Below are 25,967 nucleotides of genomic sequence, written 5' to 3' on the forward strand. Positions count from 1 at the left end.
CACTCAGACTCAACGTCCATCGAGTCGGTGATGCCATCCAGCCATCTCATCCTCTGTCGTCCCCTTTTCCTCCTGCCCCCAATCCCTCCCAGCATCAGAGTCTTTTCCAATGAGTCAACTCTTCGCATGAGGTGGCCAAAGTATTGGAGTTTCAGCTTCAGCATCAGTCCTTCCAATGAACACCCAGGACTGATCTCCTTTAGGATGGACTGGTTGGATCCCCTTGCAGTCCCAGGGACTCTCAAGAGTCTTCTCCAACACCACAGTTCAAAAGCATCAATTCTTCGGTGCTCAGCTTTCTTCACAGTCTAACTCACATCCATACATGACCACAGGAAAAACCATAGCCTTGACTAGACGGACCTTTGTTGGCAAAGTAATGTCTCTGTTTTTGAATATGCTATCTAGGTTGGTCATAACTTTCCTTCCAAGGAGTAAGCGTCTTTTAATTTCATGGCTGGTCACCATCTGCAGTGATTTTGGAGCCCAGAAAAATAAAGTCTGACACTGTTCCCACTGATTCCCCATCTATTTCCCATGAAGTGATGGGACCAAATGCCACCATCTTAGTTTTCTGAATGTTGAGCTTTAAGCCAACTTTTTCACTCTCCTCTTTCACTTTCATCAAGAGGCTTTTATTTCCTCTTCACTTTCTGCCATAAAGGTGGTGTCATCTGCATGTCTGAGGTTATTGATATTTCTCCCGGCAATCTTGATTCCAGCTTGTGCTTCTTCCAGCCCACCGTTTCTCGTGATGTACTCTGCATATAAGTTAAATAAGCAGGGGGACAATATACAGCCTTGACGAACTCCTTTTCTTATTTGGAACCAGTCTGTTGTTCCATATCCAGTTCTAACTGTTGCTTCCTGACCTGCATATAGGTTTCTCAAGAGGCAGGTCAGGTGGTCTGGTATTCCCATCTCTTTTAGAATTTTCCACAGTTTATTGTGGTCCACACAGTCAAAGGCTTTGGCATAGTCAAAAAAGCAGAAATAGATGTTTTTCTGGAACTCTCTTGCTTTTTTGATGATCCAGCAGATGTTGGCAATTTGATCTCTGGTTCCTCTGCCTTTTCTAAAACCAGCTTGAACATCTGGAAGTTCATGGTTCATGTACTGCTGAAGCCTGGCTTGCAGAATTTTGAGCATTACTTTACTAGCATGTGAGACATACCTAAAAACAAAGTCCTAAAAAATAAGGAGCAAAAACTGACAAAATTGAAGGAGAAATAGACATGTATACAGTAATAGAGCCTTCAAGATTCCGCTTTCAATAAAGGATAGAACAACTAGAGAGAAGACCAACAAGGAAACAGAGGACTTGAACACACATGAACCAAACAGGCCAAAGAGACCTGTACACACAACACTCGACCTAAAACAGCAGAACATACCTTCTTCCCAAGTGCACACGGAACGCTCCCCAGGAGAGATCATATGTTAGGCCACAAAACAAAGCTGCAATAACTTTTAAAAGAGTAAAATCACACAAAGCATCTTTTCTACTCACAGTGGAATGAAAATAGAAACCAACAATAGGAAAACTGGAAACTTCACAAATATGTGGAAATTAAACAACATTCCCCTAAACAACTAATATGTTAAAAAAGAAATCAAAAGATAAGTTAGAAAATGCTTTGAGACAAATGGAAATGGAAACAACACACTAAATTTTATGGGATGCAGCAAGAGCCATGCTGAGAGGAAACTTATAGGTGTCAATGCCTAACATTAAAAGGAGGAAGGAGCTCAGGCAAATTTAACCCAGAGCTAACAGAAGGAAGGAGATGCTAAAGATTAGAGAGGAGATGAACAAAATGGAGGGTAGAAAAACAACAGAGAAAAATCAATGAAACCAAATGTTGGTTCTTCGAAACAATCAATAAAATTGACACACTTTTGAGTTGTTTAAGAAAAAAAGAGATTTAAAAATTACTAAAATCAGAAATGAAAGGGGTCATTACTATTAGTTGTACAAAAATAAAAAGCATTATAGGAGAATACTATGAACACTTGTATGCCAACAAATGAGAAACCTAGATGAAACAGACAAATTCCTAGAAACATACAAACTACCAAAAGTAACTCAGGAAGAAATAGAAAATCTGGATGTATCTATATCAAGGGATGAGACTGAATCAGTAATCAAAAACCTCTCAGGAAATTCCAGGACCAGCGGACTTCACACGCAAAGTCTACCAATCATTTAAAGAATTAATTCCAAAGCTCAAAATCTTCCAAAAAATACAAGAGAATACTTCTTAACTCTTTGTATGTGACCAGCATTACCCTGATGCCAAAGCTAAATAAAGATATCACAAGAAAACAAAACTACAAACCAAAATCCCTTATAAATATAGGTGCAAAATTCCTCACAAAACACTAGTAGACTGAACCCAGCAACACAGTAAAAGAATTATACACCATGAGCAAGTGGGACTTATTCTAGAATGAAGGTGGTTCATTGGAATCAACCTAACATTGGACCTGGAATGTTAGGTCCATGAATCAAGGTAAATTGGAAGTAGTCAAAAAGGCAATGGCAAGAGTGAACATTGACATTTTAGGAATCAGTGAGCTAAAATGGACTGGAATGGGTGAATTTAATTCAGATGACCATTATATCTACTACTGTGGGCAAGAATCCCTTAGAAGAAATGGAGTAGGTGACTCATAGTCAACAAGAGTCCAAAACGCAGTACTTGGGTGCAATCTCAAAAATGACAGAATGATCTCTGTTCATTTCCAAGGCAAACTATTCAATATCACAGTAATCCAAGTCTATGTCCCGACCAGTAATGCTGAAGAAGCTGAACTTGAACGGCTCTATGAAGACCTACAAGACCTTTTAGAACTAACACCCAAAAAAGATGTCCTTTTCATTATAGGGGACTGGAATGCAAAAGTAGGAAGTCAAAAGATACTTGGAGTAACAGGCAAATTTGGCCTTGGAGTACAGAATGAAACAGGGCAAAGGCTAATAGAGCTCTGCCAAGAGAACGCACTGGTCATAGCAAACACCCTCTTCCAAAAACACAAGAGAAGATTCTACACGTGGACATCACCAGAGGGTTAATACCAAAATCAGATTGATTGCCTTCTTCGCAGCCAAAGATGGAGAAGCTCTATATACTGGCAACAAAAACCAAGACCAGGAGCTGACTGTGGCTCAGACCATGAACTCCTTATTGCAAAATTCAAACTTAAATTGAAAAAAGTAGAGAAAACGACTAGACCATTCAGGCATCACCTAAATCAAATCCCTTATGATTATACAGTGGAAGTAACAAATAGATCCAAGGGATTAGATCTGATAGAGTGCCTGAAGAACTATGGACAGAGGTTCATGACATTGTACGGGAGGCAGTGATCAAGACCATCTCCAAGAAAAAGAAATGGAAAAAGGCAAAATGGTTGTCTGAGGAGGCCTTACAAATAGCTGAGAAAAGAAAAGAAGCTAAAGGCAAAGAAGAAAAGAAAAGATATATCCATCTGAATGCAGAGTTCCAAAGAATAGCAAGGAGAGGTAAGAAAGCCTTCCTCAGTGCTTGCTTTGGCAACATGTATACTAAAATTGGAACAATACAGAGAAGATTAGCATGACCCCTGAGCAAGGATGACACGCAAATTTGTGAAATGTTCCATATTTTTATTCATGTTGATGTATGGCAAAAACCACCACATATTGTAAAGTAATTAGCCTCCAATTAAAATAAATTAATTAAAAAAGAAAAAAGAACGCCTTCCCTCAGTGATCAGTGCAAAGAGAGGAAAACAATAGAATGTGAAAGACTAGAGATCTCTTCAAGAAAATTAGAGATACCAAGGGAAACTTTCATGCAGAGTTGGGCACAATAAAGGGCAGAAACCACATGGATCTAACAGAAACAGAAGATATTAAGAAGAGGTGGCAAGAATACACAGAACTATACAAAAAAGATCTTCATGACCCAGATAACCACAATGGTGTGATCACTGGCCTACAGCCAGACATCCTGGAATGCGAAGTCAAGTGGGCCTCAGGAAGCATCACTATGAACAAAGCTAGTAGAGGTGATGGAATTCAAGCTGAGCTATTTCAAATCCTAAAAGATGATGCTATTAATGTGCTGGCATACTCGATATGCCAGCAAATTTGGAAAACTCAGCAGGGACCACAGGACTGGAAAAGGTCAGTTTTCATTCCAATCCCAAAGAAAGGCAATACCAAAGAATGTTCAAACTACCACACAATTGCACTCACCTCACATACTAGCAAAGTGATGCTCAAAATTCTCCAAGCCAGGCTTCACAGTACGTGAACCAAGAACTTCCAGATGTTCACCTGGATTGAGAAAAGGCGGAGGAACTAGAGATCAAATTGCCAACATGTACTGGATCATCGAAAAAGCAAGAGAGTTCCAGAAAAACATCTACTTCTGCTTTATTGACTATGCCAAAGCCTTTGACTGTATGGATCACAACAAACTGTGGAAAATTCTTCAAGAGATGGCAATACCAGACCACCTTACCTGCCTCCAGAGAAATCTGTATGGAGGTCAAGAAGCCACAGTTAGAACTGGACATGGAACAACATACTGGTTCCAAATCAGGAAAGGACTACGTCAAGGCTGTATATTGTCCCCCTGCTTATTTAACTTATATGCAGAGTACATCATGGGGAATGCTAAACTGGATGAAGCACGAGCTGGAATCAAGATTGCTGGGAGAAATATCAATAACCTCAGATACGCAGATGACACCACACTTATGGCAGAAAGGGAGGAGGAACTGAAGAGCCTCTTGATGAAAGTGAAAGAGGAGAGTGAAAGAGCTCGCCTAAAGCTCAACATTCAAAAAACTAAGACCATGGCATCTGGTCCCATCACTTCATGGCAAATAGATGGGGAAACAATGGAAACAGTGACAGACTTTATTTTCTTGGGCTCCAAAATCACAACAGATGATGACTGCAGCCATGAAATTAAGAGTCTTGCTCTTTGGAAGAAAAGTTATGACCAACCTAGACAGCATATTAAAAAGCGCTAATGAAAGATAGAAATACTCAACAAACAAGGCATCAATAAGAACAGTCTCAATCTGAAAAAGCGTTTATGAAAAGTCCACAACTAATGCCATGCTTAACTGTGAAAGAGTGAAGTCTCCCTGAGATCAGGAAAAAGACAAGGATGCCTGCTTTTCACTATTTCATCTTTCAACTTTGTACAAAAGTTCTAGCCAGAGCAATTGGGCAAGAAAGAGAAATAAAAGGCATCCAAATTAAGAAGGAAGAAGTAAAACTATCCGCAATCAAAAATGATATACACACATACAGAAAATCCTAAAGAATACACACACATACACACACTATTAAATAAACAACTTCAGCAAAGTTGCAGGGCTCAAGGACAATACACAAAATTCAGTTTACTGCTATACATACAATTTTTTTTATTTTCCTTACTTTAAAAAATTTGTAATTGGCGGACAATTCATTTACAATATTGTGTTGGTTTCTGCCATACATCAACATGAATCAGCCACAGGTATACATATGTTCCCTCCCTCTGAGCTTCCCTTCCACCTCCCACCCCACCCTCTAGGCTGTCACAGAGTACCTGATTTGAGCTCCCTGCATCATACAGCAAATTTCCACTAGCTATCTACTTTACATATGGCAATTTATACGTTTCCATGCTACTCTCTCAATTTGTCCCACCCTTTCCTTCCCACACTGCATCAAGTGTGTTCTCTATGTCTGGGTCTTCACTGTGTGTGTTAATGTGGTCAGTTGCTCACCTCTGACTCTTTCGACCCTTTGGACTGTAGCCCATCAGGCTCCTCTGCCATGGGATTTTCCAGACAAGAATACTGGAGTGGGTTTCCATTTCATTCTCCAGGGTATACATACAATTTGGACATAAATTTTGATGGCTAGGTTTGTTTGGTTTATTTTATCTCCCCACCCCCACCCCCCATCAAGCAATTCTCTGACACCAGCCAAGTGTCCTACAAACACAACTCAATTCTGACACTACCTACCAGGAGACAGCTTCAGATTCCACAAGCTGGGGCCGCAAAATAAAGGTCTTCTGCTCCCGATCACTTCCTAACTCAACAACCTTGGTTCCCTACTGCCTGTGGAGCAGCAGGCAGACACCTTAAACCAACATTCCAGGCCCTCTCTGGGACGACCGAAAGCTCCTTCCGAAGATTCACGGAGCTGGAACACATTACCTATGGAAGTAATTGCCTTCTGCACAGCCTCTCCTCCTTTTATAGAGTCCATGGGTCAATCATTCTGGAAACACTTATTAAGCGGCTTCTGTGTACACTGACTGATGTTAAATGTGCGTGGTTGTGTATGTGAGGGAGGGCAGCAGGTGTGTGGATACATGCAAGGTCTCTGCCCAGAGAGATGTGCTGGAGGAAGGGGAATCCGTGCGCTGAATAATTTAATAATTTAAATAATCTAACATCGCCTCCACTGCCACCAGTTCTACTTCTTTAGACAGAGCAGCTCCTCCAGGGGGGTCGTCTCTAGTTCTTGGACCCCAATTTGCATTGATCAGAATTCTGGCCCTTGGCGCTCTACGGAGAAGGAAAAGTACAGCTCCGACTTCCTCCCACTAGCTCCACATACTTGGAGTACAAACCTGCCGGGGCTGCACGTTGAACAAACACAGAAAGGAGACCCGGCGTAGACTGAATTGTGTCCCATCCCCAGTTCAGTTCTCTTCAAGCCACTGCCCCAGACACCAGGGTGTGAAAATTAAGAACCACCTCCAGCGTAAAACACGAACGACGAGGATGGGATTCGAACCCACGCGTGCAAAGCACAATGGATTAGCAGTCCATCGCCTTAACCACTCGGCCACCTCGTCCCACGTAGGGCATAGTCTTCCACATGCTCTTATCTCTCATCCAGGAGTGTTCCGGGACCCCTGCAGCCGTTCCTCAATACAGACCTGATAAAACTTAGAGGGAGAGGAGGCGGACAGAAAGGGGCTTTTGTGTTCCTTTCCGCCTGCCGCAGCCAGGAACCGCGCCATCCTTCACCATTCTGCAGTCAAGTTCGGTCACAGTTTCCGCTCCCTGATTCTGGGGCGAGAGAACCAAGGTCTCAGGACGCACTTAGTCCAGGAGGTCGCGCACTGACCCAGAGGACGGGGTGCAGGTCCCCCGGAACACAGCAGGCGCGGTGGCGGGCAGTTTCCAGCGTTTGCAAAGCGCGCGGCGCGGACCGAGGCTGCAGTAACTCCTCCCGAGGATCAGGGGGCGAGCTGGCTCGCCGGAGGCCAGCGCGGGCGGCCGGGTGGGCGGGGCTGCGCGCGGAGCTCGGTTCGCCTCGGCTCGCTTCGGCCGCGCTCGGCAGGCTGCGGTAAATCCGGGCTTGCAGAGGCTAGTGGAGGCTAGTGGAGGCTGCGGCCCGGTGGTCCCTGCTGCGCGCCCCGAACCCCGAGAGCCATGCAGATGTCCTACGCCATCCGATGTGCCTTCTACCAGCTGCTGCTGGCCGCTCTCATGCTGGTGGCTATGCTGCAGCTGCTCTACCTGTCGCTGCTGTCCGGGCTGCATGGGCAAGAAGAGCAAGACCAATATTTCGAGTTCTTTCCCCCATCCCCGCGGTCGGTGGACCAAGTCAAGGCGCAGCTCCGCACCGCGCTGGCCTCCGGAGGCGTCCTGGACGCCAGCGGCGACTACCGCGTCTACAGGGGCCTACTGAAGACCACCATGGACCCCAACGATGTGATCCTGGCCACTCACGCCAGTGTGGACAACCTGCTGCACCTGTCGGGTCTGTTGGAGCGCTGGGAGGGCCCTCTGTCGGTGTCGGTGTTCGCCGCCACCAAGGAGGAGGCGCAGCTGGCCACGGTGCTGACCTATGCGCTGAGCAGCCACTGCCCCGATATGCGTGCCAGGGTCGCCATGCACCTTGTGTGCCCCTCACGCTACGAGGCCGCCGTTCCCGACCCCCGGGAGCCAGGGGAGTTTGCCCTGTTGCGTTCCTGCCAGGAGGTCTTTGACAAGCTGGCCAGGGTGGCCCAGCCTGGGGTCAATTACGCGCTGGGCACCAACGTCTCCTACCCCAATAACCTGCTGAGGAATCTGGCTCGTGAGGGGGCCAACTATGCCCTGGTAATCGACGTGGACATGGTGCCCAGCGAGGGGCTGTGGAGAAGCCTGCGGGAAATGCTGGATCAGAGCAAGCAGTGGGCGGGCACAGCACTGGTGGTGCCTGCCTTTGAGATCCGTCGAGCTCGCCGCATGCCCATGAACAAAAACGAGCTGCTGCAGCTCTACCAGGTGGGCGAGGTGCGGCCCTTCTATTATGGGCTCTGCACCCCCTGCCAGGCGCCCACCAACTACTCCCGCTGGGTCAACCTGCCAGAAGAGACCTTGCTGAGGCCTGCCTACGTGGTGCCCTGGCAAGACCCCTGGGAGCCATTCTACGTGGCTGGAGGCAAGGTGCCCACCTTCGACGAGCGCTTTCGGCAGTATGGCTTCAATCGTATCAGCCAGGTGCTCTTAAGGGAGAGGGAAGGGGAAATGGGGCAGGAGGGATGGGGGAGTCAGGGAGGTCTGAATGGAAAAGAGGCAATGAGGATCATAGTTCAGGAAGTGGTTGAATGGTTGGAAGATCCAGGGTGTCTCCAGAGGACTAGGAATGCTGGAGCGAGCAGGGATGTCAGTCTCTGCTCTAGAAATGTCATCACACTTTGCTGATCTGTCTCTCCCTCCACAGGCCTGTGAGCTGCACGTGGCAGGATTCGATTTCGAGGTGCTTAATGAAGGTTTCCTGGTTCATAAAGGCTTCAAAGAAGTTTTGAAATTCCATCCCCAAAAGGAGGCTGAAAATCAGCACAATAAGATCCTTTACCGTCAGTTCAAACAGGAGTTGAAGGCCAAGTACCCTGACTCCCCGCGTCACTGCTGAGCCCTTCCCCCACCTAGTCTGAGAAGTCTCAGACCCCTCCCTCCTTAGGCCGCCCCTCAGGCCTGACTGGGGTAAGAAATGTCACTTCACTTTACAGTGGTTGCTGTGATGTTTGAACACTGGACTTGAATTTGGGGTGCTGGGGTCAAGTCCTAGCTTAACCACTAACTAGTTGTGTGGCCTTGAGCAAATCCCGTTCTCTCCCTGAGCTTCAGTTACCCCGTCTGTAAAAGGGAGGTGAGAAATACCTACCTCACAGAACTGTTGGGAGGCTCAGAGGAGATGCTGTATGTGAAAACACTCTGTAAGCTTCGTTCAAATGTGAAGTATTATTAATATTATTACAGTATTATTATTGTTGTTATTATATTATTATTAACAATCTTGGGTGGGTGGGCAGTAGGAGAGCAAAAAAGTATGAATGGGGCAGAGCTGAGAAGTCAGTCCTTAACAAAAGGGGCGTTTTGGAAAGAAAGCAGATGAAGGCGTTGAATTTAGTTCTTAGGTTTTCGGCAGCTTCCTGGTAGTCTAGGCCTCCGTCCCGGGGGCTCTGGAGAAGGGAAAGGTCTGGTAGGTTCTGTGTGTTAGTAGTCTGAGATCTGTACCCTTGAATAGGCTGAGCTAGGTAATTTGCCTACCGATTACAATGTGTAAATAAATAAGTGTTGACACCTATAGTTGGCTTCATTACTCTCCTGAACCGGGCGGGGATGGGAGAACAGGTCGCAGGTTCTCCCCTTTTCAAGCCGGGGGAGTTGGCTCTGGACCGAGGCGCGCGGACTTCGTGGCAAAGAGCGCACAAGGGCCTTTCCTGCCTGTTGAAAGCCTGTGCAAATTTCGATCGGTTGCTATGGAAACCGGCCCGCGGTATCCCAGCATGCCTCACCCCCAGCTGCCCAATTGTGAGAGCTCCGATAGGCGCCTCATGATGACACATGAGGAAGCGCGGCCAGGCCCCCGCCCCAGGAGGAAAGAGACCGGCCCAGCGCTTCCGGGAGCCCGGCGGCGGCGCCCAGTGTCCGCATCCTCCGGCACCTCTCAGGGAGTTTCGGACGTGAGGTCAGAGGCCCCACTCCCCGCGGGTGCGTAACGCCAACCCTGGCTCCTGGTTTGCCCTCTCCGGTCAGTCGGTCGGAGCCGGCCCAATCTCCAGGGCCGAAGCGGAGACTTAACCGGCCGGACGCGTGCGGGGACCGCGGGACCAGAGCTGGCAGCGGAAGAGCCAGTGATTCTCCCGCCCGCGCCTGCACGTACGGAGATGGAACTGGGCGGGAAGCTTTCGGTGCGCCGTGGAGGGGTTGGGTTGGCTTCTTCGAAACTGGGGCAGAATCTTCCTTCCTAGGAGGCCTCCCCTCGACTTGCTCACTTTCTGAAAGATAAATTGGAATATGCACAGTGCCCACGATTTGCTTTGCCATTCCTTACCGCTTGCAGCCTTTACAACACAGAGTGGCAATGGTTATTCTCTTTTTATACCCAGGGTAAGGAGTAGACTCAGACTGCTGGAGAGACTTTTTCCCAACCCCTCACCCTTTCTGGTCCAGAAAGATAGGCCTTACCAGTGAAGAGGAATTGCAGAGTTTGGAAAATGAAGGAACTGAGGCTTGAGATTGGGAAAGAGGCTGGTTTGGTGAACAGAGGCTTTCAGGTCAGGTTGAGATCATTTGTGAAATCATTGAGGGATGTTTTGAAACTTTTTAAGTGTTAGTCACTCAGTCGTGTCCGACTCTTTGTGACCCCATGGACTGTAGCCCTCCAGGCTTCTCTGTCCATGGAATTCTCCAGGCAAGAATACTGGAGTGGGTAGCCATTCCCTTCTCCAACGGATCTTCCCCACCCAGGAATCAAACCCAAGTCTCCTGCCTTGCAGGCACATTCTTTATCATCTGAGTCACCAGGGAAGTCCACTTTGAAACTTAGGCCAGTCACTTTATTTGAATTGATGTTTGCTACCTTTGCAGAAGCCAGGGGCTACCGAGAAGTAAAAGCCAATCCCTGCCCTACAGAAGTTTTTGTTTAACTTTGTATTTGCAAATCCTCCAGTCATCAAATGAGTTGGTGCAAATGGGTGAATAAAGCACATGTGCAGCCCTGCCCTGGTGAGGCTTACAGGCTGGTTGGAGAGACAGATGTGAGAATGGGCAAATAGACACGCAAATAAGTCAGGAAGGGTGACTGCACAGAGCTAAAGGACAACAAAGAAGCCCAGAGAAGGTATCACAGTGAATCAGAAGCCCCCAGTAGGCCAAGAGATGGTCTGCTGAGAAGACTGTTTCTTCTTCCTCTTGGCTGATCTTTTGGCAGCACTTGGCACCGTCACTTCTCCTTCATTCTGAAATTCTCTCTCCCCAGCTTTGAGTTTTTCCTCCTCCATCTCTTGCTAATTTTCTTCTTTTTTGGAGGGGTCTCATCGTCTGCCCCTTCGGTAACCCTGGAGTTCCATCATGAGCCCCTTCTCACTCCACACATTCTGCCTTGCTGGTGGCACCCTCTCCCAAGGTCTGAAGAACTCACTCTATGTGATGACCAGATCTCTGCAGCCCAGATTTCTCTCTGAGGCTTAGATCCATGTGTGCCCAGCCCTGCCCCGTCTCTCCTTTCAGGGTCTTTGTTCATGCCACTCATTCTCCTTCTAATGCTTTCTCTCCCTCGGCCAGCTCAGCTCATGGGTTTGGCCCGTCATTCTCTGCAAGCCCTCAGTGCTGCAGCAAGCTCCAGGTTTCATTTAGCTGCCTCTCCCATATGCCCTTGGTCTTAACTCTTCTGCTTCCTGGCCTCTGTCTCCCAGGAACTTGTCAACTCCTTGAGATCAGAGACTCTCTGTCTGCCGCACTTGAGCCAAGCTCCTACTATAGTGTCTGATGGTACCTAACATATATTAGATTTTTCAATAAAGATTAAATCAGTGAGTAAAAGGATGCTTAACCGTGTTCTTTGTTGCTGAGAAGTCAAGATAGGCACCAAAAAATATTGGCATCAGGTACAGGGAGGTCATCTGTTAACTCTGCAGGATCTGTTTCAGCTGAGAGCAACGATAAACAGATTGGAACAAGTAGAAGGTGAAAGAGTAGGAAGAGCAAGTGTTTACAAGACCTTGCAAAGATGGGAAATGGGGGGGTAATTGAGTGGAGTGGGATGAAGTTTTGTGTTTCTGCTTTTTCTGCATGTTGGGAAATACCTAAGCATGTCTAAAGTTTCCTAAGAAAGAGCTGCCAAGAGGGAAAGTTGAGCATGCAGAAGAGAGAGAGGGGAACTGATGACGTGGGGTCTTAGAGGAAGCTGAAGGAGATAGGATTTGAGCATAGCGAGAGGACCCGAGCATCGTAGGGTGGGAAGAGAAGTGGAGGGCTTTATAGGCAGAAGGGACAGCACTGGGGCAGCAGGGGCTGGGGAGGAAGTGTGTGGTGTATTTGAGAAGTGGCCATTAGATGTGGGGTGGAGTTGCTGGACAGTGGTTCAAGTCCAGTGTGCAGGGCCTCGAAAGCCTGGGTCAGAAGTTTGGGCCCAGTCCCATAGGCAGTGGGGAGCCCATCTTGGCCTTTCCCATCTTACGGATCATCACCTTGGCCAATATTACAGGGATTGAGATCACCAACAGTATCCAAGGGAATGGGCATTTCCACGGCTCCTAGATTTCTGGGAGATGTGTAGATGGCTCCATTTGTACCTGCCCCACCCCGCGTGTCCCCGGGGCCCAGCAAGTCCAGTCCAGTCCCTCCCCTGGTTGTTCCCGTCTGCAGCGAGGCTTGGTTTGGCTCCCCAAGTGAGCACTTTGCCACTCGGAGCTGCAGGCGGGGGCGAGTGATGGTTCCACTGCTTCCCAGCGCCCAGATGCCCGTCCAGCCTCCGAGCAGGGACGCAGAGGAGATGGGAGCAGAGCGCGACTCGGCCGCTGAGGTGAATGGGGAGGAGGAGGAGAGCGAGGAGGAGCGGAGCGGCAGCCAGACCGAGTCCGAGGAGGAGAGCTCAGGTGAGCCCCACACGCCCTCGAGCACCCCGCCCGCTCCCCCCAGCCGGTCCTGACTGGCCTCTTGTCCCAGAGATGGACGAGGAGGACTACGAGCGGCGCCGCAGTGAATGCGTCAGTGAGATGATGGACCTGGAGAAGCAGTTCTCGGAGCTGAAGGAGAAGTGAGCGAGGGGCCCGGGGCCCGGCTTTCAGGAGGCAGCGGTGGGCCTGGCGCTGGCCAGGGCTGGCTGGGGCCAGCGTGAGCAAGGGCCTGACCTGGGGCTCTGGGCACGTGTTTGATGGATGGGCACACGGGCGCACAGCTGCCTTTCGCCTCCCAGGTTGTTCAGGGAACGACTGAGTCAGCTGCGGGTGCGGCTGGAGGAAGTGGGAGCTGAGAGGGCGCCCGAATACACGGAGCCCCTGGGGGGGCTGCAGCGGAGCCTTAAGATTCGCATTCAGGTGGCAGGTCTGTGGCCCGTCCTGTGCCCTGTCCCCTTAAGAGAACCCACGGCTCTCTGTCCCCTTCCCCTCTCACCTGTGCCCTGCCTCGCTGGCCTTTGTGGGCAGCCAGGGCCATGGCCAAGCTGGGCCGCCCATCACCCTCCCTCTGCAGGGATTTACAAGGGCTTCTGTCTGGACGTGATCAGGAACAAGTATGAGTGTGAGCTGCAGGGAGCCAAGCAGCACCTGGAGGTGAATATGGGTGCGCCGGGTGGGGAGGAGGTGGCCGCCCGCCTCGCCCAGCTGAGCCGCCACGCCTTTTGCAGAGTGAGAAGCTGCTGCTGTACGACACGCTGCAGGGCGAGCTGCAGGAGCGGATCCAGAGGCTGGAGGAGGACCGCCAGAGCCTGGACATCAGCTCCGGTGAGGCCAGCGGCCGCCTGGCGCCCCTGTGCTTCCAGTGCCCGGTCCCCGTCTGGGCCTCGGCTTCCCCGCCTGCACGGGGGTGGGTGTAAGAGGACCCGCTCCGTGCTCACCGTGGGGACTGACGGAAAGCAGACGGGGAAAGGCCCCGCCTGGTGCCTGGCTGGGGGTCCCCTGCCCCCGTGCTGTTTCCAGAACGGAGGCATCATTCTGACACGTGCCCCTGCCGTGGCCACAGTGTGCCCATTCACACAGGGCACTGGGGAGGGAGGGACTAATGATCTCACACCCCGATCCATGAAACAGACGAGGAAACTGAGGTTTGTGGAAGTACAGTGACCTCTTTCCCAGGATTGAACGTGGCTTCCAAGCCCAGGCTTCTTTGCACTGCCCTGGGGAGGTTGATGAGGGACACGGGCTACAGGGGTGGGGTGTCCTGGGAGGATGGCACCCCGATGCTGACTCTGGTCTGGGGCGCAGAGTGGTGGGATGACAGACTGCATGCTAGAGGCAGCTCGAAGACATGGGACTCCTTGCCGCCCAACAAGAGGAAGAAGGCGCCTCTCGTTTCCGGTATCCTTCCCCATACAGTGGCCTGAACTGGGCAGGAGGTCAGGGTGGAGGCACATGGGAGACAGAGGCAGACCAGACTCACTTAAGGTCATCTGGCCTCCTGTGGCTGTGTCCAGGCAGATCCAGCTGTTGAATTTTCTGCAGGGTCCTCCTGGACTGTGTGGACCATGGAAAAATAGAAGCATTCATCCAGAGATTTCCCCATAGTTTTCTGAGTGAGGTCTCCTCTGATGCCCTTCTGGCTTTCTCACAGTGTCCCGGGCATGTCCCAGGCTCTCCCACCCCCATGCCTTTGCTGACTTTCCACTCCCCTCTTGGATGCCTTTGCCTGTCTGCCTGCTTGGTGCCCATCAATTGTCACCTCCTCCATGAAGCCTCTCCTGGTTTCCCCGACAATGGCTGTGGCTTCCCTCTCCTCTGCACCCCTGTACCTGAACTGGGGCACCTGCCTCCCTTCTGGACATAGTCACCGCTGCCACCCCCCAGGTGTGAGCCCCTCTTGTTCAGGGCCTGCTGTGCTGGCCTCCCCGCCTCGCATAGCCCAGCACGGAGTTGAATTGAATTCTTAGGTATACACACCCCTCCATATTTCTGCCACAACCAGATTATCAGGAAGTTGACCTCCTGATGATGGGGATCAGGTTCAAGCAGGGAGGGAAGAATCTGGACTGCAGAGACTTGAGCAGGGGCGGGAGGTGAGGGTGTGGAGATGTCAGGGGGACAGAGTGGCTAGTCCCCAGACGGGCGGGTGAGACCGATGGAGGGTGGTTTTCAGGACAGAAGAGATGAGAGTCCCCGTGTAGGTGAGAAAGGGGCCAGATGAGGGAACAGGGGTGCAAGATCCCTAAGTGGGTGGCCTGGGCCTTGGCCTTCTGACCTTGAGGCCTGAGAGGAGGTGAGGAGGGAGCTAAGGGGTGGTAAGATTGGGGCTGGACACCCTCTGTGGACTGGGTGAGATTGAAATAGGCCGCAGCCACGCACTCCACCCTGCTAAGAACCCAGGAGCCACGAGGTCGGAGGTGGAGCCTGAGTGCTACCCCAGGTGCTCGGCTCCCCATTCCGCCGTCCACGGCACCGCCTCTTCTGAGGGCTGGCACCTCCCACCCCCTGGGCTGGGGGCCTGGGCCCATCCCCTGCCCCCTCCACAACGCTTCCTGCTTCCTTGACCCCCATCTCAGGCCCTTATATCGTATACATGCTGCAGGAGATCGACATCCTGGAGGACTGGACGGCCATCAAAAAGGTGGGTCCAGCGCTGCCTGCCACAGGGTGGGGGCTGTCCGTGCAGCGTCCCCTCCCCAACCAGACCGGCTTTGGTCTCTATGCGGGCCTTCTTCCTCTGGGGAGCTCTCTTGTCAGCCCCCGGCACCCTCTGCTTCAGCCCAGGCACCCTGGCTTTGCTTGGCCTCCCAAACCTCCTGTTTACATCAGCCCCTTTCTTGTTCCAGGCAGGTTTTGATGGGCTGGGAGGAAGGAAGGCAGCTGGGCTGCCTGGGTCTCTGACAAGAGAGCACGTCAATCCTTTGCCTGGAAGGGGCCTTAAACTCCCCTCAGCCCCTCTTGTGCAGCCCCCATCCCAGAAAGGCTGCTGTGGAGGGGGGACTTGCTAAGCTGCAGGCAGCCTCTCAGTGGGCTTTTCTTCTTACCCACCCAGGCGAGGGCAGCTGTGTCCCCTCAGAAGAGAAAATCAGATGGTAAGAGTCACCAAGGGTGTTCCACCTCCCACCACCCCATCCCCCAGGCCAGCCTCCAGGAAAGGCCCGGAGGGATGCAGGGGCATATCAGATCAGTTAGGACGCTCTGGGTTTGAGGGCAGCTCTGGGTTCGAGGTCACGGAATTGGGGTGGGGTTGGGGCCAGGTCTGGTTAGGGAGAATAGAATGCTGAGCCTCCACAGCTGGCCTGGGGACCTGGAGAACTAGGGAGCCCATGAGTAAGGGCTGTGGGGCTGTCCTGTCCTCCCGGCCTCGCCTGCCCTGGGCCAGACTGAGGCCACTCCTCTCAATCCCCAGTATGAAGTGCCTCCCTTCCTCTTGGTTTGCCTTCCTCTAACCTGTAGTGATTTTTCCCTTCCTGTGTACCCCCAGGACCTTGACCCTGCTCTTCACAGCCAGGGGGGCCCCTTGGAGCAGCTGACACCAAACTCAGGACTTGAACTTTCCTGCTGCAGAAAGGCAGACTGGCAGGCCCCTCGGGGTCTGCCCAGCCATCTCTCCAGTGCTGCTCCAGGGTCCTCCGCTCCAGCCATCACTGGTCTGGGCTCCTCCTCTGCCCTCCCCGGGGCCTGAACAGCAAAGGCCTGGAGCTGCTCGAGGCCGGCCAGACAGTCTCCTCCCTCCCCAGCCAGCCCACCGCCACCCCCTCCCGAAGGTCGCCCTCTTCGGAGCCCTCCCTGACGAAGACATGCCTGTCTTAAGCCAAAGCAACATCCTTTCTTTGGACCTTGGACTCCAGTCACTGAGTTGGGTCCCACTTCACAGGAACTCTGAGCCAGAAATTATATTTGAGGGGCCTGCGTGTCTTGGCTGTTGCTGGAGTGACAAGGCAGGCTCCTTGGGTCTTCCTTCTCGAGGAGGTTCCTGGTGTCTGCCTCCCACATTTCAGGGACTGGAATTAAAACCTTTCCTGGGACTCCGGCATGACCCGCCTGTGTCTAATTTACCTTGCAAGGGAATCAGGACTCTGGTGGAAAGTGCTTGAGACAGGCAGTCTCTGCTGGGGGCCCTGGTATCTCCTCCAGTGAGTGGAGCCTACCCCTTCTGACTTGGGGTATAGGCTGGGGAAGGAGGCATTCCCCCACACATCTGCTCCAGATGTGGGGGGCTGGGCCCTGGACTGCCTGGTGCTGGTGAGCAAATTCTGAGGCAACTTGGGGCACAGGCTGAGCACGTGGCCTGGGTGCTCCGTGCCTAGAGACTGGATCATGTCTGCACCTGCCCCAGTCTCGGCAGATTGGCAAGGCAGGCTGTGTGCGTGGGAGGCAGCCAGCAGCAGCGCCGTGTGCCAACGACCTCACAGCCAGACTCCCCCCCTGTTTAGCGCTGAGTGTCAGAACCACCCCCAGAACCTCCACTAAGCAAAGGGGTTAGTTTCCATGGAGACACAGCATCCTTTCTCCATGGCAACCAGAAATCCCCCAAACCAAGTTAAGCTCAGGCATGAGTCATCTGTGGCCAGTAGGGGGCACTCACCCAAAAGGCTGACCTTAGGGCCAGGGACAGATGAGCAGTTGACCACAGACTTGAAGGTGCCCCAAGGGCGAGGCCCTCGGAGACCTTGGCGGGCACTGCTTAACCCCTTCCTGCCCACCTGTGCGGTTCGAGGAGTCTGGCAAAGCTACAGGAAGCACCGTGTGGAGGTGGCAGCCCCACAGCTAGAACTCGGCAGGCCACCTGCATGGAGTGGATCCCTGCCCCCAGAGGCTGGACCCAGAGCAGAGGAAGCAGGCACTGCCCGGGCTGAATGGACACACAAGAGTTAACTGGCGGGTGTGACAGGGCGAACCGCCCTCAGGAAGTGTTACTCACCACTGGGAATGTGAGTGCTCTCGCCTTGGGGGCTGGCTTCTCTGAGTCCCGGGAGAGACTGGAGGAGCTCCCGGCCATGGATACTCCCTGGAAGCCAGGAACAGGCCCCCTCGGAGCCCCCCACCCAGCCAGCTTCGCTTCTGGGCACCTGGAGAGAGAAAAGTTAGTGAAGTTGGAAGGGCAGCCCTGGTGGGGTGGTGTGGAAGGTGGGGAACCCGAGCTGGGTCTGTCCCAGGGCAAAGGAAGGGGAGACGGTTGGGCAAAACCCTGCTCAGGCCTGGTGCCCCCACCCCCCACCCCCGCCAGGCCAGCCCAGGACCCACGGTACGATGTGCCTGGTGCCGGCGGGGCGCAGGCAGGTGGATCACAGCGGCCAGGGCGCACCGTGAGCCTGCGGGAGCGCCTGCTGCTCACCCGGCCCGTGTGGCTGCAGCTGCGGGCCAACGAGGCCGCCGCGCTGCACGTGCTGAGGACCGAGCCCCCCGGGGTGAGTCTCTCCCTACCCCTGGGGCTGGAGGCTGAGGGTAGGGGGGGCGAGGGGCTGGACACAGAGGGCCCGAGCCTCTGATCCCTGTCCACTCGCAGACATTCCTGGTACGGAAGTCTAACAGTCGCCAGTGCCAAGCCCTGTGCATGCGGCTGCCTGAGGCCAGTGGCCCCTCCTTCGTCTCTAGCCACTGTATCCAGGAGACCGCTGAGGGTGAGAGGGACTGGCCCGGCCTGGCGGGAGGGGCTGGAAGCATCAGGTCGGGGCTCAGGGGGGCTGCTCCCAGAGAACAACCTCACTTCCCATCCCTCAGGCGTCTCCCTGGAGGGCTCAGAGCTTGTGTTCCTAGACCTGGTCCAGCTGATCTGTGCCTACTGCCACACCCGGTGAGCCTGCCTGCAGGGTGCCTGCTCTCCACAGGGCCCTGCTTCCCTTCCCGGGACATCTTGTCCTCCTCGCCCACGGGCGCTCCCAGTGCCCGCCACCCAGAGCTTTCCTCACTGCCCACTTTTTGCTCCCCTCTGGCCTTAGGGACATTCTTCTCCTCCCGCTTCAGCTCCCCAGAGCCATCCGCCAGGCAGCCACCCACAAGGAGCTGGAAGCCATCTCCCATCTGGGCATGGGTAAGGGCTCCCGGGCTACCCACTGCACAGATGGACAAGCTGAGGCCAAGAGGGAAAGGGAAGGCGAAGGCACACAGCCTGAAGCCTGGGCCTTTCCCCCAGTTGGGTCCCCTCCCTGAGCCTCCCCGACCCCCACCCCAAGGCCCAACCTGTTTCTCTTCCCTAGAGTTCTGGAGCTCCTCCCTCAACACCAAGGCTCAGCCAGGCCCATCGGAAGGCCCCCCGCTGCCCCGGCTGAAGCCCCGGCCCCCACAAGAGCTGGACCAGGGCACTGGAGCTGCCCTGTGTTTCTTCAACCCCCTGTTCCCAGGGGATCTGGGCCCCACCAAGCGGGAGAAATTCAAGAGGAGCTTCAAAGTGCGTGTGTCCACGGAGACCTCCAGCCCCCTGTCTCCCCCAGCTGTGCCACCTCCCCCAGTCCCGGTGTTGCCAGGGACAGTCCCCAACCAGACAGAAAGGTTGCCCCCTCGCCAGCTGCTACGGAGGGAGAGCTCGGTGGGGTACCGTGTGCCAGGGGGCGCTGGCCCCAGCCTCCTGCCGCTGCCCTCCCTCCAGGAGGTGGACTGCGCCTCCCCCAGCAGCTCAGAGGAGGAGGGGGTGCCGGGGTCCCAGGGGAGCCCAGCGACCTCACCCCACCTGGGCTACCAGTGGCGGCGGCGGCCCCTGCTTCGGTCCATGAGCGCTGCCTTCTGCTCCCTGCTAGCACCTGAGCGGCAGGTGGGCCGGGCAGCAGCGGCGCTGACGCAGGACAGACACACGGCCGTGGGACAGCTGGTGCAGGACCTGCTGACCCAGGTGCGTGCTGGCCCCGAACCCCGGGAGCTGCAGGCCGTCCGCGAGGCTCTGAGCCGGGCCCGAGCCATGCTGAGCGCAGAGCTGAGCCCAGAGAAGCTGCTGCCACCAGACAGGCTGGGTGAGACTCCAGCCCGGGGTCCTCTGGTGCAGCCCCGTCTCCAGAATTCAGCTTTTCCGCCTTCCTCTCTCTCTGCCTCTCCAGGGCCAGCCTGTCTCTCAGTCTGTTCTTCCGTGTACACCCACCTTGTCTCTGCATCATTCAAGCAACTTCTACCCACCGCCTCTCTCCCAGTCACAAAGATTCCTCCTCTTTTTCATCCCCCTCCCCTCCCGATCATGCCCTTCCTCCCCGGGACTCCCACCCCGCCCCAGTTCCTCTGACCCTTGCCTGCCTCTCCCCGACAGAACACGTCCTGGAGAAGTCGCTGCACCGCTCAGTGCTCAAGCCGCTGCGGCCCATCCTGGTGGCCCGCCTGCGGCACCGGCTTTCAGCCAACAGCTCCCTGGGCCGCCTGGCTGAAGGCCTCCGCCTGGCCCGGGCCCGGGGCGCCAGCGCCTTCGGGTCCCACTTAAGCCTGCCCTCCCCGGTAGAGATGGAGCAAGTGCGTCAGAAGCTGTTACAGCTGCTTCGCGCCTACTCACCCAGCGCCCAGGTCAAGCGGCTCCTGCAGGCCTGCAAGCTGCTCTACACGGCCCTGAGGACCCAGGCGGGTATGCCCCCTCCCACCACCTCCCACCGGCTGCTGCCAAGTCAGAGGCAGGCCACTGGGCTGAGGGTCTAGGAATGGCACAGCAGGGAAAACAAAGGGAAAAAAAAAAAATATATATATATATATATATATATATGGATATGGATCCACCTTCCCATTTCACAGATGGTAATACTGTGGCCCAGAAAGCAGAGCATCCACTCCCCATCCAGTGCCCCTGGTTGCCATAGAGACCACGTTGCCTGGCAGGCAGAGGGAGGGTCGTTGTCTAAGATAAGTAGCAAAGGATCCTGACCCTGTGGCCTCCCCCACCACCTACAGGGGAGGGCGCGGGGGCCGACGAGTTCCTGCCATTGCTGAGCCTCGTGCTGGCCCACTGTGACCTTCCTGAGCTGCTGCTGGAGGCCGAGTACATGTCAGAGCTCCTGGAGCCTGCCCTGCTCACCGGAGAGGGTGAGGGACCCCACAGGCCCCCGCTTCTGTCTGGGTGTGGCTGGGGTACCCTGACTGAGCAGGGGAGGCAGGGAGGAGCAGTGGCTCACACCGAGCCTGAGCCGCAGCCCTCCCCTCATGTCCCAGGCGGCTACTACCTGACCAGCCTCTCGGCCAGCCTGGCCCTGCTGAGTGGCCTGACCGAGGCCCACGCCCTGCCCCTGAGCCCCTCGCAGGAGCTGCAGCGCTCGCTCAGCCTCTGGGAGCAGCGCCGCCTGCCCGCCACCCACTGCTTCCAGGTAACGGGACTGGCCAGCCCCGGGGGGCACCTGGCGTCATCTGGCGCGGTCCGCTCCTTCGCCCAGTGAGACTCAGAAAAGGCCAGGAAAGGGGAAGGGCAGTCCTGCGTCACCAGGCAACAGCGTCCCACACGGAACACCTGCCTGAGCCAGCCCTTCTGGATGGTGCGTCTTACCAGCTGACACTGCTCAGTGCTCTGGCAACCCACAGTCTTCACAGAAACTGAAGTGGGATCATTATTATGCCCATTTTACAGATGAGGAAACTGAGATATGGCATGGGAAGGACACAGGCAGGCTCAAACCCCAGATCCTTCTGGGGCAGCTTCTGGCTGCCACCTGAACTCAGGCTTCCAGGCCACGCCCCCTTCACCCTCAGTCCCCGCCCCCTGTCCCCCCCGCCCCCCACTCCCCCGGCTCAGGCAAGGTGCTCTGAGAGCCAGAGAGTAACTCTGCCATTCACCTCCTTCCTTCCAGTCAAGGGACCCTTCCTTCCTTAGCCTTGGCTAAGAGTCCAGATTTGGTAGCCAGATCCTGGGTCCAAATGCTGGCATTTCTGCTTTCTGGCTGTGGGAGTTTGGGCCAGTTAGGTGTCCTCTTTGTGCCTCAGTTTGCTCATCTGTAAAATGGGGTAATAGGACCTACATCCTGGGGTTGATATTGGATACAATGGATTAATTCAGAACAAGCACTGAGGGCTCAGAGTAAGCTCGACCTGAGTGGGATCGATAGGCTGTAGAGGTCTGCTGGGCTGTCCTTCCAGCACGCGGCTCTGACCCACGAGCTCAGGGACGGCCCTCTCATCCACAGAGCCCCCCTCAGAGTTCACCTTATTCAAAAAGCTTTGGCTGCTGGTTCTACCACTGGCTTTGTCCCATCCACCCCTGTCCCTGCAGAGCCTGGACTGTGACCTCGAGCCTTGCAGGCAGGACTGAGTTCTTGTTCTTGCTTCTCCTTGCACAGCACCTCCTCCGCATAGCCTATCAGGACCCCAGCAGTGGCTGTACCTCCAAGACGCTGGCCGTGCCCCCAGGAGCCTCGATTGCCACGCTGAACAAGCTCTGTGCCACCAAGTTCCGGGTGACCCAGCCTGATACTTTTGGCCTCTTCCTGTACAAGGGACAGGACTACCAGCGCCTGCCCCCCGGAGCCCTGGCTCACAGGCTCCCCACTGCCGGCTACCTCGTCTACCGCCGGGCAGAGCAGCCCGAGACCCCGGGGGCCTCACCTGGGGCTGCCACAGGGGAGGGCAGTGGGGGGCCAGAGGCAGGGGACAGGGAGGAGGACAAAGCGGGCCGGGGGACTGGGGAAACCAAGGCCAAAACCAGCCCCAGGGATGGCAGGGGAGAATCTGAGACAGTGGCCGAGGGGGCCGAGGACCAGGCCAGGGGAGGCCCCACTCAGCCAAGGGGGCCAGAGACTGAGGAGAGCCAGGCCGCAGAGGAGTAGCTGGGAATGGACAGAAGGGCTGCATGGGGCAGGAAGCTCGGAGCCTGCTGGGACGGCCTTGCAGAGTGTTAGCCTCGCTGGCCCAGGCCACAGGCCCCAGAGCCTCCCAACTCTGCTCCTGGTCTGCCGCCATCTCTGACCCTCCAGCACACCGATCACACCTGCTGGCCACATCCAGGGCACGTGGGTGAAGCCCAAGGGATCTGGGGGGCCCAGATGAAGGCCCTTGGCCTCTCCTCCTGCTCCCCCAGCTGGAAGCCAGGCAGCCCACAGTGAGGAGTGTGTCCAGCAGGGGAGAAATCCATCAGGGGCCCCACCTCTGGCGGCAGTGGGGAGGGGTGGGTGGTTCAAGGCCCAGAAAGGCCCCACCAATTTCCAGGTGTCAGGAGGATTCAGAGAAGCAGCAAGGCCTCAGGGCTCAGTCCTGCCCACACCACCTGCAGAACAAGCACCTCCGAACCTCAGTGTCCTCGCCTATAAAGTGGGGGTGCTACCGCTGCCCTGCCTTCTCCCAGAAGCCTTCCATGGCTCAGAATAGATGGTTTTGTTGCACAGCAGAGCACAGCTAGGGAAAGGGGAGAGAAAGAGGTTGAATATTAGCAAAACCCCCAGCTTGCATATACACACGCCTCTCTGAGGGTCCATTCTCCACCCTCACCTAAGGGAGAGGTTCTCTAAGCAGCCCTGGGGACATCCAGGGAGCCAGGCTCAGCCAAGGGAGCACCCTGTTCCAGTCTTTCCCCAAGAGAAGAAGTCCTCCCAGGCACGCTGCTGTCCCAGGGGAAGTGGACGGTGAGACAGCCTTCTGAAATGGAATGAGGACTCAGAAACTGTCTCTTCTGCACTGAAGTCTCTTGGACCTCACAACAGGTTTTTCAGGAGTCAGGGTCTGATTTATTACCCATCGAGGCTGGGAAAGTGACTCCTAAGACGCCACACAGCGGACCATTAGACCAAACCAGGAGTCAGGTTCCAACTATGCCTTGTGTTCTAAGCCACCAATACATTAATCCTCAAGGTTTAGGGCTTCTCCGATGGCTTAGTGATAAAGAATCTGCCTGCAGTGCAGGAGATGTAGGAGATGGGGGTTTGATCCCTGGATCTGGAAGATCCCCTGGAGGAGGAAATGGCAGGCAACCCACTCCAATATTTTTGCCTGGGAAATCCCAGGGACAGAGGAGCCTGGTAGGCTACAGTCCATGGGGTCGCAAAGAGTCAGTCAGACCTGAGCGACTGAGCGGGAGGTCCAGGCAGACAGCAAATGAGCAAAGAAAATACCAGAGACCACCACAAGAGGGCACACGTGGCCCAGGAAGCGGCTGAGAGGGCGACCTGATAGACTGCGGCTCCGGGGCTGCAGCGGTGCAGGTGGTCCCGGGGTTTGCAGTCTTGCAACCGCCAAGCAAGTAGGGGGCAGTGCAAGAGCCAAGCCTCTGGCCCTCAGCTGTCTTGGGAGTCTGAGGTCTGGATGAGGCTGGCCTCCGGGGACCACTCCCTGGAAAGGAACTAGGCTCCAGTGGAAGGAGGACCCTAGCCAGTCTCTGAGGGGCTCGCTCGGGCCCTGAGCACACGGGACAGCGGCCCACATATTAGACATGATGGCTGAGAGGCAGAAATCACAGCCTTTGGGATTTCAGACCCTCCAGGTACAGCCCGGGTGCAGGACTCCCAAATTTCTCACTAGGCCATCGGCAGCTCTCTGCCACCTTCCACCCCCTCCCACGCACACACACAGGCTCCTCCCTGGCGTGGGGTCTCACTTCACTCTTTTGTATGTACTCCCCACCAGTCCCGCACCCACCCCAGTGCCTTGTACAGTGCTGGGCGCTCCACAGGCGCTCAATAAATGTTGTCCACTGATTGGAGTTTGATAACTAAGAGCGAAGGGTGGTGAGGTGGGAGGCTAAGGGAGGGCTGGGTTCTGGGAAGCAAACACAGGCTGTCTCAAGTTCAGTCCCAGAGGAAGTTCCTGGCATGGTCGTAGGAGGTGTTCAGAGAGCCCCAGGGCCGGATGTAGAGCCGATCTCATGGGAACTACGACTGGTGGAGACTTCTGGGCCCCTGCAAGGGGGCCTCTGCAAGCCCCTCCCACCCCCTCCAGGGCTCAGTCCTAATTCCTGGCCCTGGGAATTCAGCATGCCCTCAGCAGTGGCTCAGTGGAGCATTGCCAGGCCCTGCCTGCCGCCTGAATCTCCCGGTTTATCTTCTGAAGAGATTCTGATGGTTCAGGGGTCCCGACCAGGTAAATCTGCATGACCAAGGGTCATTGGACAGGGCTTGGGGTTCCAGGGAAGGCAACGATAGGTCAGTCTAAGATTGATCTCACTATCCCCATTTTACAGATGAGGAAACTGAGGCTTGCTCAGGGAAAGTGACTCGTTACAGGGCAAAGGACTCAGACACCAGGTTCCATGGATCTTTAGATTCTACAGTCCTCCTAGAGAGAAGGACTCGTGTACTCATCCACTCAGCAGTAACCCATTGTGTCCGAACCGGCTAAGCACCCACAGCCCCCGCTGGAGGGAGTCAGGTGGGCAGCCTAGTGTGCACTTGGGTCTGTACTGCCCCGGACTCCCACCCCTGCCACCCACCTATGACCCTCTGAGGAAGTCAGGGCTCTGAGAGGGGCCACACTGAGCCCAGCATCCACTGCTGCAGGGCAGGGCTGACCCTGATGCTTGGATCTCTGGAGGAGCAGCCGTCATTTCCTCACTTGGAACTGTTGCACTTCCACCTCACAGAAGTTCTCTGAATTGGTTTACTGTCTGTCTTCCTCACCCGAAGGCCAGAGCCAAGTCAGCCTTGTTCCCTGCTGAACCCTGGGGGCCTCGAACAATGCCTGGCCAGGAACTCCCACTTGGTAAGTGTGTGCGGAATAATTGAGCCAGGAAGACTCAGCCTACACCGTTCATCCCTGGTTCCTGGGACTCGGGGCAGCGGTGCAGCCTCCATTTCCGCCACTAGGGGGCGAGCGTGCCCTGCTCCCCCTCATTGCCAAGGTCCCTTCTCTCCTGAGGCCACCCAGGGACCCAGGGCACTCCCTTCGAGGATGGTGCAGGGCCTGGTGCCAGGAGGGAAGCAGCTCTTGCAGAGGGGCCCTGGGACCGCCCTGTGAACAGGATCCTGCTAGCGGAGGTTGGGAAGGGAATGCGGGAGCGGCCACATCCCCTCCAGGGCTCTCTTTCCGGGCAGGCCCAGGAGCCAGGCCCGTGGGGTGGCCTGAGAGAGGACCCTGCCAGGGGTGGGGAGGAAGGCGTCACTGAGATCCACAACGCCCTGACTCAACTTGAAGACAAAGCAATGAACACCCTGTATGGCCTGGAGACCACGTTCATGTACA

The 25,967-nt window shown here is 54.8% G+C and overlaps 3 protein-coding genes and 2 non-coding genes across 11 annotated transcripts; 4 read left to right on the plus strand and 1 right to left on the minus strand.

The window, feature by feature from the left end:
- The first annotated feature begins 3,544 nt into the window (after positions 1-3,544).
- Positions 3,545-3,651, plus strand: LOC129654438 (U6 spliceosomal RNA). The gene has a single exon (XR_008715503.1). It is a non-coding gene; the product is annotated as a U6 spliceosomal RNA (small nuclear RNA).
- Positions 3,652-6,781: 3,130 nt separating this feature from the next.
- TRNAS-GCU (transfer RNA serine (anticodon GCU)) lies at positions 6,782-6,863 on the minus strand. Its single transcript has one exon. It is a non-coding gene; the product is annotated as a tRNA-Ser (tRNA).
- Positions 6,864-7,310: 447 nt separating this feature from the next.
- B4GAT1 (beta-1,4-glucuronyltransferase 1) lies at positions 7,311-9,592 on the plus strand. Its single transcript, XM_055580747.1, has 2 exons — positions 7,311-8,502; positions 8,726-9,592. The coding sequence occupies exons 1-2, from the start codon at positions 7,447-7,449 to the stop codon at positions 8,915-8,917; spliced, it is 1,248 nt and encodes a 415-aa protein (XP_055436722.1). The 5' UTR covers positions 7,311-7,446; the 3' UTR covers positions 8,918-9,592.
- A 136-nt stretch (positions 9,593-9,728) lies between these two features.
- On the plus strand, positions 9,729-16,936 carry BRMS1 (BRMS1 transcriptional repressor and anoikis regulator). 7 transcript variants are annotated; one of them, XM_055580754.1, is made up of 10 exons: positions 9,729-10,167; positions 12,742-12,887; positions 12,958-13,048; positions 13,208-13,335; positions 13,483-13,562; positions 13,637-13,733; positions 14,214-14,306; positions 15,485-15,549; positions 15,961-16,000; positions 16,393-16,530. In XM_055580754.1, exons 2-10 carry the CDS (start codon positions 12,749-12,751, stop codon positions 16,398-16,400), a joined length of 741 nt encoding a protein of 246 aa, XP_055436729.1. In that variant the 5' UTR covers positions 9,729-10,167; positions 12,742-12,748; the 3' UTR covers positions 16,401-16,530. The 7 variants fall into 7 exon arrangements, with proteins under 7 accessions (XP_055436729.1, XP_055436727.1, XP_055436723.1 ...); XM_055580752.1 differs by lacking the exon at positions 15,961-16,000 and having other exon boundaries at positions 9,729-10,199; positions 16,393-16,936; XM_055580748.1 differs by lacking the exon at positions 15,961-16,000 and having other exon boundaries at positions 16,393-16,936.
- Positions 16,937-17,847: 911 nt separating this feature from the next.
- RIN1 (Ras and Rab interactor 1) lies at positions 17,848-24,938 on the plus strand. The gene is made up of 10 exons (XM_055580757.1): positions 17,848-17,994; positions 18,139-18,319; positions 18,418-18,532; positions 18,633-18,705; positions 18,851-18,942; positions 19,109-19,855; positions 20,143-20,448; positions 20,769-20,900; positions 21,027-21,178; positions 22,142-24,938. The coding sequence occupies exons 1-10, from the start codon at positions 17,909-17,911 to the stop codon at positions 22,625-22,627; spliced, it is 2,370 nt and encodes a 789-aa protein (XP_055436732.1). The 5' UTR covers positions 17,848-17,908; the 3' UTR covers positions 22,628-24,938.
- The last annotated feature ends 1,029 nt before the right edge of the window (positions 24,939-25,967 follow it).

The sequence above is a fragment of the Bubalus kerabau genome, chromosome 5 (assembly GCF_029407905.1).
Source record: "Bubalus kerabau isolate K-KA32 ecotype Philippines breed swamp buffalo chromosome 5, PCC_UOA_SB_1v2, whole genome shotgun sequence".
Lineage (NCBI taxonomy): Eukaryota > Metazoa > Chordata > Mammalia > Artiodactyla > Bovidae > Bubalus > Bubalus kerabau.

What these genes read in the sequence shown, in the direction of transcription:
- RIN1 (XM_055580757.1), top strand. Translation starts at nt 17,909, where the DNA reads ATGGATACTCCCTGGAAGCCAGGAACAGGCCCCCTCGGAGCCCCCCAC. An exon ending in TGAGGACCGAGCCCCCCGGG is followed by an intron (nt 18,320 to 18,417) that starts GTGAGTCTCTCC and finishes GTCCACTCGCAG; the next exon opens with ACATTCCTGGTACGGAAGTC. An exon ending in TATCCAGGAGACCGCTGAGG is followed by an intron (nt 18,533 to 18,632) that starts GTGAGAGGGACT and finishes CCCATCCCTCAG; the next exon opens with GCGTCTCCCTGGAGGGCTCA.
- B4GAT1 (XM_055580747.1), top strand. Translation starts at nt 7,447, where the DNA reads ATGCAGATGTCCTACGCCATCCGATGTGCCTTCTACCAGCTGCTGCTG. An exon ending in GCTTCAATCGTATCAGCCAG is followed by an intron (nt 8,503 to 8,725) that starts GTGCTCTTAAGG and finishes CTCCCTCCACAG; the next exon opens with GCCTGTGAGCTGCACGTGGC.
- BRMS1 (XM_055580752.1), top strand. Translation starts at nt 12,749, where the DNA reads ATGCCCGTCCAGCCTCCGAGCAGGGACGCAGAGGAGATGGGAGCAGAG. An exon ending in GAGCCAAGCAGCACCTGGAG is followed by an intron (nt 13,563 to 13,636) that starts GTGAATATGGGT and finishes CGCCTTTTGCAG; the next exon opens with AGTGAGAAGCTGCTGCTGTA. An exon ending in GAAGGCGCCTCTCGTTTCCG is followed by an intron (nt 14,307 to 15,484) that starts GTATCCTTCCCC and finishes CCCCCATCTCAG; the next exon opens with GCCCTTATATCGTATACATG.